Source organism: Abramis brama (genome assembly GCF_963993115.1).
Source record: "Abramis brama genome assembly, chromosome: 16".
NCBI classification, from domain to species: Eukaryota; Metazoa; Chordata; class Actinopteri; order Cypriniformes; family Leuciscidae; genus Abramis; species Abramis brama.
Window position 1 is genome coordinate 23,520,760 of NC_139978.1, and position 10,608 is coordinate 23,531,367.

Consider the following 10,608-nt stretch of genomic DNA (forward strand, 5'->3'; position numbering starts at 1 on the left):
CGCCGATCACATGCCATCGGAAGCATGGTTTATTCACGCATGCGCGGCAGTCATTCGATTATTTCCGTTTTTACTCGGCAACACTCGGCTCCGTTCGCCGATCACATGCGTCAAGCCTGCCCCTTTCTTCTCTGTGTGGCTCATTTTGCGCCATTTTGTCCGCACCACTGTGTTGATTGGGTTTTTGAGATCTGTTGTGGAGCCAATCAGAAGGGTACCGGACAACCGGAGAAACGGTAAAGGGTTGCGCTTGCTCTAAGGGAAATGGTAGCTGACAACACGGATTGGTTTGTCAGTGACCAACCAAATGACTAATTCCGAATACAGAAATCAAATCGGTTAATTATGCGAGAGGTAGAGAGCGCGAGCCATAAGCAATACGCGCGCGAGAACGGACACTGGACATGAATGATACTGTTAGTGAAGCTGTCGAAAACAAAGACAGACCTGCAAATGTTTGTGAAATAGGGGCTGTTTTGAACTAATTAAAAAGCATCTCAGTTACCTTGGTTTGCCCATAACAAGGAGCAACTGTTTGTGAAATGCTGCAAATTTGTGAATTATTCAGACCTTCTTGTCAAGTTTTCAGCCACTTACTTTGTGTGTGTGTAGCTAAAAAGATCAGACAAACAGTCAGAATGTAATATAAGATGCTGTTCATAATGTTAAATACCTTCATACCTTCAATAAGGAAACATTCAGTCTCAAAATACACCTGGCTTCTGGCCAAAACCTGCAGCCATCACGACACCAGACAGAAGTCATGATTTCACAGAAGACTGCTAGTTGTTCTTGTACTGAATAATAAGTAGGAAACGCCTTGCACCTGATTTATTTATTTATTTTATGTTTTTATGAAAAATTAGGTGAGGAAGGAGAAATGGAGCAATATACAACTACAACCGGGGATCAGATAGTGGTGCAAGCTGCCAATGGGCAAATCCAGCAGCAGGTAAGAGCCAATGTAAACAGCTTACTGTTTAATCAGTGACTTTCACTGGGGGAAAAAGGACCATGACTGTGTGTTTGATTTTGTTTGTTTTTTCAGGCATTTAAAAATAAACTTGTCTAAATTGTACATTTTACTGTATGTACTGCAGATGTGTGTGTATAAGGTGCAGTAGTATTTTTAAAATAGGAGAGTAATCTACTTCAGGAAGTGGTTACCAATTCAAGGAAAGGACTGAGTAAATAGTATTGAACTGGCCTGCAGTCTCTCTCCTTTGAAATGAAATACGTCAGTCCTGGTAAAAACAAGGTTAATGTGACACAAACACACCCAGTTCGCAATCACTATATTAATCACAGCTTTCTCTCTCTCCTCCCTTTAAAAAGTTGCTAAACCATTTTTTGATTGTGAATCTGTTGAGAACCACTGGTCCAGAATATCAAAAATGGACAGTGTGAATTACAGGATTAGATTAGGAAGTATAAAATAACAAAGTGCATTTCTTTAAGAGAGGATGTAGAGCAAAGTGTGATGTGGGATTGTCCACAGGCTCAGGGGACCGTAACTGCAGTGCAGCTGCAAACAGAAGCACCTGTCACTACGGCAACAGGCCAGCAAGTGCAGACGCTCCAGGTAGTTGTGTGAACTCCGACCTTCAGGCTTGTGATGTTGCATGCGTCATGTCACACTGTCTGCGAGGATGTGAGCTCGTCCAGCATGCCTCGCTTTCACTTACAGCAAATCGTGATCCGGTTCGTCTAATGTTCCATGTTGTCCATGGCATCAAAGCATCTACTTGGGACACATTTTCAAGAAGAAGAATTTGTGTCTTTTAATGTGTCTGGAACAGAATTTAAAAAGATCTATGGAGTCATTACTATAAGATCACTTGCATGTTATCACCACTTTATACTGATCAGTTCACAGCACTGTATGGATTTTGGATGAACTGCATGATTGTCTGATTATCATGTTGAAACATGAAATTCTAGCTCCCTCATTCCAGCCATTACCACCAGTCTGGGTCATTTTCTGTAGAAATTATAAAACAGTAATAAAATGTATTGTATTGTAACGTTACTGGAACAACATGGCCATTAAAATAAAAAAAAATCCATCATAAACAGTTATGTATGTCCTGTGTAATGCCTAAAGCTGCATGTTCAGGTCTAATATTGTGTTGAATATCTACATCTCACCATGCTAACTTTCAGTTTATGTGTGCGCTCAGGTCCAGGGTCAGCCACTGATGGTCCAGGTGAGTGGCGGGCAGCTGATTACATCCTCAGGTCAGCCCATCATGGTACAGGCCATGTCTGGAGCTCAGGGCCAGACCATCATGCAGTTGCCTGTGTCTGGAGCTCAAGGCCTTCAGCAGGTAAGCGCCATTCTGGTTGTCATCAACACTCCTCATTGTGGGAAAGTCTCCTTAAATAGATCTGTAGATTGTTCTATTATACTGAACAGCAAAATTATCTACATATCCCTCTGATATTGTTATGTTAATATTGCACATATTTTATCAAACAATGGATGAGGATAGTGATTATTATTATTAAACTTAACAGTAAAATTATCTTAATATCCATTTGTTGTTATAATTAATGCTCATATTATAATGGAACAATGGTTTATTATTATATTTCAAGGTAAAATTATCTAAATTCTTCTCTGTTGCCCTTATTATTGTAATCAGTGGTTTTTTTTTTATGTGTAAATGTAGATCCAGTTGGTTCAGCCGGGTCAGATTCAGTTGCAGGGAGGTCAAACTCTGCAACTGCAGGGTCAGCAGGGTCAGACTCAACAGTTCATCATACAGCAGCCCCAGACTGCCATTACCGCAGGCCAGAACCAGGTCTCAAACACACTTTATTTTTTTCTCTGACTGTTTAGTTGGAATGTAACTAACAATTCCAAACCTAGAACACTTATGCAAATAAATAACATCGGGGTTAAAATGGTGTGGGAACGTTGTACTTTCTTTTTTCACTGATGCATATTATGTGGTGCACGAATTAAGAGAATGCTGTCATAACAACTATAATGACTAGTTTGTGCTATTGGTATAAGGCAGATTTCTCAGATTACTTTACACTGGTTTTGTTGTATGAACTATAAATTAATTTGTATTGTGTATTACAGGGGCAGCAGATAACATTACAAGGACAGCAGGTTGCCCAAACAGCTGAAGGACAGACCATTGTATACCAGCCTGTGAACGCTGATGGCACAGTTCTGCAGCAGGGTATTTAAATACAATACCTATACCTGGCTTATCTGTCTTCAGTAAACATTAAATCAGACATGAACAAGATAAACTAGATGATCAATCAGGGTTTTAACAAACATGAATATGCCGTTATACTGAAGGTTATTCAGGTGAGGACTAATAGTTCTCTCCCCTCCATAGGCATGATCACCATCCCAGCAGGCTCCCTGGCAGGCACTCAGATTGTCCAGGCAGCAGGGGCCGCTAACACCTCCACAACCAACAGCGGGCAGGGCACAGTCACCGTTACCTTGCCAGTATCCGGAAACATGGTGAACACTGGGGGAATGGTCATGGTAAGACCTCCTGATGAGGTATCTAACCAACTTAAACCGTCCCCTTCATTAGTCATCACAGGTGTAGGAGGGTGCATGCTGTGTTAAAACTCAATCACCTTGCTTGTGGACTCGCCTTTTCACGTGCTGATCCAACCTTCTGAAAAGTAAATAGATTTGTACAAATGATTTGACCTTAAAGGGATAGTTCACCTAAGGGCTGGGCAATATGTCTAATCGAATATTTGAAAATCATGACTCATCCCTACTAAAGTAAACAGCGCTGAAATTCAACGAAGAACACAAATGTCTTAGTGATATAAACTAGTTTAAAGCCAGACGAAACAGCGCTGACATTCTCAACAGCACTGACAAACACAAGAAACATTGTGCAATGAATGATCCAGTTAGAATTTTCAATCTACAAATCACCATCATTTACGATGGATTTACTGTAGTAACACTAACTGCTCAATTTTATTGTGGCAGAAAGTATTTTTGTTATTAAGCTATAGCACTTGTGCATTTGTATTTATAATAAATGTATTTAGGCTACTGTTTTTAATAACAAATACCATAGAACCCATATAGTTACATTTTGCGTGCTATATTTATGGTTTTACCTTGGTGATTACTTCCATCTATAGTATCATACATTTAGATTGTGATAACCATGGTAAACTGTCAGAATATACATTTTTTACCCAAATAAAAATTAGGTTGTTACAATTTTTATGGATGTTACTGTTTTTGTTAACAAATTTAACTGCATCACCAACTCAAGCTACTGTCAAATGTGCGTTTCTAAGGGACAACATATGTAATATAATTAATATTGCAGCTTGCACGGCAAACTGTACCAAAGATACGTGCCAATAAAATCAGGTAAAACAAACCTGTTTCATGATTTGAAACAATATCACCTATTAGAACATGCAGAAACTAAGCAAAAAATAAAAAAATATATATTTATTTTGTCAAGGAAAAAAGGAAAGAAAATTGTAGAGAATTAAAAAAAAGTGTACCTACCTCAGATTTGTGAAATGTTCACCTGTTTACCAAATATTTGTCATGTTCTTACAATAAAGAGTAGTTTATAACCACTAACAGTCTGGTTTCTACAACTTTCACTCAGGAGCAAAAATCTACCTTTAAACTTGAAAAAAAGAAAGATTTGTCATTTATCTGATAATTATCGATATCGACTGATATGAAAACATTTATGATATCTTTTTTTCTATCTTTTTTTGCCATATCTCCCAGCCCTACTTCACTGAAATGTTGTTTCAAACTCACATGACTTTCGTTATTCTGTGGCAGTGTTCATTTATCATTTATATACTATTATAGTATTTATTACATTTTAAAATGATATTTTCAGTTTCATTTGAATTTTAGTTTAAGTTTTAGTAATTTTGTTATGTGCTTTTGTCATTTTATTAAGTTTTATTTTATAATATTTCTATTTTAATTTATTTTTGTTTAAGTTTTAATAGTTTTAGTACTTAAACTTGTTAATATCAGTTATCATCTCGGTATTTTGTGGCTGAATGTCGATATACAATATATCTCTGTATCTTCTACTCTTTTTTTTTTTTTTTGGATAAAAAAAATCAATGTTGTCCTATAAACAATGTTTATATTGAAGGCTATGAAAACAAATATAGTGAATGTAACCATGTAGGCTATGCTGTTATATGCAAAAAATGCTAAAATCACATTACATTCTGACTTCACTGAATTCACTAAACTAAAAATGAAAATAAATTAAAACAAAAGCACAGACTAAATGTTAATTACTATAAGCTCAGATGAGTGAATGTGTTTTCCCTTATACCAGATAAGGGAAAACACATTCACTTATCTGAGCTTATAGTAATTATATAGTCCACATTTGATTACCCAATTGCAATAGTCACTTTACAGTTACTGCTGTCATAGAGATACACTTGTAGGTTTAATATCTACATATGGCACATTTAATGTACAACAAGAAATATTTGAGCAAAATGTATATCCAATGTGTATCTGTCAGAGCTTCGGACAGAGCAAGCCACTTTAAACTATTGCCTATGCATTAACTATATTGTTATTTTGAAGCCCTTAATATAAAGCCTGTCTCATGTTTAGGACAGATTTGATTATGCACTTCCTCCGTAGCAGCTCACTCTGAGTCCTCCGCTATTTTTTAGATGTGCTCGTAATATCAAACTACTGTATCTACATATAAACGGTATTGCCTCATTCTATATCATTTAAAATATATTGAAATATCGTACAAACTCGATATACCGCTCAGCCCTAATGGCAACATTTCTATGTTCCTTAAATTGTATAGGCTAACTAGTTTGTTTGTTTCGTCTAGTATAATCAGCATGTTGCCATGATTAGTGTTGCCCCTGTTGCTGGTGTCGCTATTATGTTATTCCCTGCTAAGGCAACATTTTTTGTGTTTTAAGTACAAGTTTTTCTTCTAATATTTATGTTTTATGTTATTTATTACAGAAAACAATCTGGATCGGGGCTGTCAAAATTCAAAATGACAAAAAAACACCATAAAAATATCATGAAAGTGGTTAAATTTAAGTAATTGAAACTCCTTTTTTGATGTGACCCTTCATTATGAATGATTAGGTGTCACATTGACTGATCACGATGTGGCATGCTTGAAGTGGGAATGAGAAATAAGAACTACTGTGAAGGGGAAGATTGTAAATGAATAATGACAAGTTTATTTGTTCATCTCACAAAGCTATTGTATGACTTCAGAAGATTTGAATTGAAATATAAAGTCATTTTGGCCACTTTTATGAATTGTGAACAGTGCTTACTTTGTCATTTGGAGCCTGACAGCCCGCAGATCCCCAGATTCAATTTCTTTATTATATATATATATAAAAAAAAAGATTGGATAGGACACATTTTTCCTTTTTTGTTCCATGAGAGAAAGAAAGTCATACAGGTTTGGAACAACACAAGGGTGTAAATAATGATATTGTATTTAAGGTGAACTATTCCTTTAATATGTAATAGCATTCAGTGTCTTTCAATAAAAAAAAAAATCCTAGTTTCAGGTATCTTCCTAAAATTTGATGATTTACTCAGAAGCAAGTGGAAAGTGGCGACTTCCATCCGCTCTGTTAATATTTAGCATTGATTCAGGTGTCAGGATGATATCTGCCTCTCGCCTCTTCACAAATGATCCACTCAGCTGTTCTGTGGGTGTCCTTTTCTCACGCTAGTGTGTCATCAAATTTCAGTCCATATTACATCAGCTGTCACCTGACTGATCACTGGATTGCTAATTAATTTGATTTGATTGATTGATTTTAGTTGTTACATTTGTTAATACGTTTTTATGTCTGTTCAGGTTTGGACATGGATTGAATTAATTCTGTGTGCCCCTTTTTCTTTCCTTCCCGCTCTTCCAGATGATGCCGGGTGGTGGTGCTGTGCCAGCCATCCAACGAATCCCTCTGCCAGGAGCCGAGATGCTCGAAGAGGAGCCACTGTATGTTAATGCCAAGCAATATCATCGTATCTTAAAGAGACGGCAAGCTCGTGCCAAGCTGGAGGCAGAGGGCAAAATCCCTAAAGAAAGAAGGGTGAGTCCTCCTCTTCTGAATGCCATGATGCGCATCTTGAAATGAATTCTGTCTCATATCCAGACTGATTCCTTACTCTCCCCTACAGAAATACCTTCATGAGTCACGTCACAAACACGCCATGCAGCGGAAGCGCGGTGACGGGGGGCGCTTCTTCTCACCTAAAGAGAAAGAAGAAATGGCCTTGGCCATGCAGGTGAGAGCGCAGGGCCATGTCAAGCAGGAAGACCTCTGCAATGCCACCGAACTCGTGAGCGCACATTGGCTGCCCGAGCACACTGAGCCCCTCGCTTAGACGCTCATCTCCGCTTAGCAGATGCATTCTCACTCCTTTCCCGGTGTGACATGCTGTCATTGGCTGCTCTTGCACGCATCACCTCCTGCTTTTTCCTGTGCTTGTTGGCTGCTTGATTCTGTCCCATCATGTCTCATTGCTAGTTAAGCATCTGTGCGAACAGACTGCATGATCTGCAAAATCTATCGTGTGGTATTTTACGACCTGCCTGTCTGAACTTGGATTTCTGCAATATTTAACAAGAAAAAGATCATCTCTTCACAGTCATGACATAATCACGATGAAAACACTGATATTCCTTGCATACTGATGCAGCTCTTCCGAATCGCTGATACAATGTGACTGACTTTATCATGTGACTGTTTCTGTTTGATCTAAGCACTATTATTATTTACAGCATGGAGGTTAAAGAAAGCATGAATGCTCAGGTTGCTAAGCTCAATCATGAAATCACTGCCTGAAAATATGATTTTTTTTTTTTGAGGAACCAGTTTAAAAAAAATGAGATTTGTTTGAAATGTAAATATTTTATGTTGTTTTGTGTCCTACATTTTTTGAGGAAGCATTTGTTTTGTTTTGTTTGGTGGATACTGTACTTTCTTGCTTGGCTTAAACTGTGCAGTGTCGTCAACTGTGTTCATTTTTGTCGCATGTTGTGATTTTTATGCTGAATAAACATTCTGACTGACTTCCAAAAGGTTCACTGAGAAAAATAACTCAAACTACAAACTCAACTACCGTTTTAAAGTTTGGGGTCAGTAAGATTTTTTGGTAACACTTTACAATAAGGTTCATTTGTTAATATTAGTTAATGTATGAACATTACATGTTCTTAACATGAACTAACAATGAGAAATTCATTTGTTACAGTATTTATTAATCTTTGTTAATGTTAATAAAAATACAGCTGTTCATTAACTAATGTTAACAAATACAGCCTTTGATTTTGATAACGTATTAGTAAAAGTTGAACTTAATATGAACTAAGAATAATAAATGCTGAAGAAGTATTGTTCATTCTTAGTTAATGTTAACTAAGGTAGTTAACTAATGTTAACTAATGAACCTTATTGTAAAGTGTTTTTTTAACAAGAAATGAATCATTTTAATCAGCAAGGATGCATTAAATTGCTCAAAAGTGACAGTAAATACATTTACAATGTTAAATTCTATTTTCTAAATCCTGATTTTTTTAAAACTTTGTTAATCAAAGAATCCTGATTTTTTTTTTCTTCAGTTTTTCACAAAAATAATAAGCAACACGACTGTTTTCAGCATTGATAAGAAATGTTTCTTAAGCACCAAATCAGTATATCAGAATAATTTCTGAAGGATCATGTGACTCTGAAGACTGGAGTAATGATGCTGAAAATTCAGCTTTGATATCACAGGAATAACTTACATTTTAAAATGTATTTAAATTGTAACATTTTACAACATTGCTATTCTACTGTATAACTGTATCAAATAAATGCAGCCTTGGTGAGCATAAGAGACTTCTTTCAAAAACATTTTTAAAAAACTTGCTGACCCCAAACTTTTGAACAGTAGTGTACTGTGAAACAGCAGTGAACCGTGCCTTGTGATTCATGATTCCTGTTTGTCTTGTCAAGTCATTTTTATTCAGAAATGTTTTGGGATTTAATATTTCCAGGTACTTCACTGACTAGAACAGGACAAATTTGAAGCTTTGAAGTCTGTAACGTTAAACAGTTCTACAGAACAGAAGTCTAAATTTTCCTGAAATCCAACGATGTGACAGCTTGGTAAACATAAACCTTTTGCTGTTTTTTCTTGGTTATTCAGTGTTTTTCCTGATGCTATAAGTCATGATGTCTCAACCCTAGTAAAAAGGCTTAGTGCTGAGTGAAGCATATCTAAAATTAGGCGTGAGGGTAATGATTGACCCTCTTCCTCTCCCCCTCACCCCTGCAGGAGCAACAGGACCAGAACCAGGCTGGAGACGAGGCTGTGGCCCAGATGATCCGGGTGTCATAGCACTAGGACTGCTACCATTTTTAGTGACTCTGAAGGCCCAAATTTACACCAATGTGAATCTCCAATGCAACACTAACAGTCCTAATTCATCATGGCCTGTGTTTCTCCTGTCTCATGTCTTCCACTGAAGGGAGGGGCCCTGTTTTCTCTCTATGGTCTGCTGTTTCTCCTGAGGACGCATATAGAAAGAGCCATTACTGTTAATGTACAGCGTAATGAATACAGCTTGCCATTTAATTAAAAAGCAATTAAATAGCAAAGCGTAAATTGACCTACAGAGACGGAGGATACGCAGCTAACCAAGGACTCATTTACCGTGATGTTTCTCAAAGGTGGCAGTATGGCTCATTGTAGTGTTGTTCAGTGTAGGCTATGTGTACATGTTTGGCATGGGAAAAAGAGCATTGGGGGAAACAATAAAGGCAAAAGGGCAACATTTTTGGAAAATCAGTCCTAGTCACCAAGGAAACACCGGGCATATAGAGGTGTCCTTGTTTCCCAAGCTTTTATCCAGATTTCCCTTAACATGAATTCATTTTACATTAGCGTTTTGAAAAAACTATCATTTGTAATTCGAGTGAATTTTGTGTATCCAGTGACCTGTGTTCCCACCTCATCTAGTTCCTACTTGGAAATGTGAATACTCTTGAGTTATTGTTTTGGACATTGAAGTAGTCTAACCTGTATTTTGATTAAAAAAAATGTGTGCGAAATGCATTGCGAAAGATCTTGCTTTGTGAACTTGCCTTTATTATTCTAATCTGTGTGAGCACATGAAGGATGTAAATGATCCTAAATCAAACAGTTCTATGACTTGATCTACTAAAGTGCAATTGAAATCAGATATTTTAAAGCAGTGTCTCTTAACCAGGGCGGGGGCGCCCTACAATTATTTACATGTACTTATCTGTGTGTGTGTTTTTTATATATATATATATATATATATAAGACTGCGTATTTAGGAATTTAAATGAAACATTTAGGCTATTTTTTTAATTCGAATTTCTTTAGTGTATTTCCAAAAGGGATAGACAGCCTCATTCACCATTCACTTTCACAACCTTTTGTGTCTCAAAAAATAGTCATACAGGTTTGGAACAACATGAGAGTGAGTAAATTATAAGATTTTTTTTGTGTCAACTGTCTATTTAAATCTCATAGCCTATTTTCCAGGTCAGTTATGCGCATTTGTTTACAGTTATCCTTTTGAGTAAGTT

At 36.8% G+C, this 10,608-nt stretch overlaps 1 protein-coding gene across 16 annotated transcripts; it reads left to right on the forward strand.

The window, feature by feature from the left end:
* The first annotated feature begins 105 nt into the window (after nucleotides 1–105).
* Nucleotides 106–10,119, forward strand: nfyal (nuclear transcription factor Y, alpha, like). Of its 16 annotated transcripts, none has more exons than XR_014609437.1 (11): nucleotides 129–236; nucleotides 867–952; nucleotides 1,499–1,585; nucleotides 2,181–2,327; nucleotides 2,673–2,804; nucleotides 3,092–3,194; nucleotides 3,360–3,532; nucleotides 6,925–7,098; nucleotides 7,187–7,294; nucleotides 9,048–9,159; nucleotides 9,329–10,119. XR_014609437.1 is itself a non-coding variant. In XM_084138379.1 (10 exons), the coding sequence occupies exons 2-10, from the start codon at nucleotides 881–883 to the stop codon at nucleotides 9,389–9,391; spliced, it is 1,059 nt and encodes a 352-aa protein (XP_083994505.1). In that variant the 5' UTR covers nucleotides 129–236; nucleotides 867–880; the 3' UTR covers nucleotides 9,392–10,119. The 16 variants fall into 16 exon arrangements, 12 of the variants coding, with proteins under 12 accessions (XP_083994502.1, XP_083994499.1, XP_083994505.1 ...); XR_014609438.1 differs by having other exon boundaries at nucleotides 3,360–3,514; XR_014609439.1 differs by lacking the exon at nucleotides 1,499–1,585.
* Nucleotides 10,120–10,608: the final 489 nt, after the last annotated feature.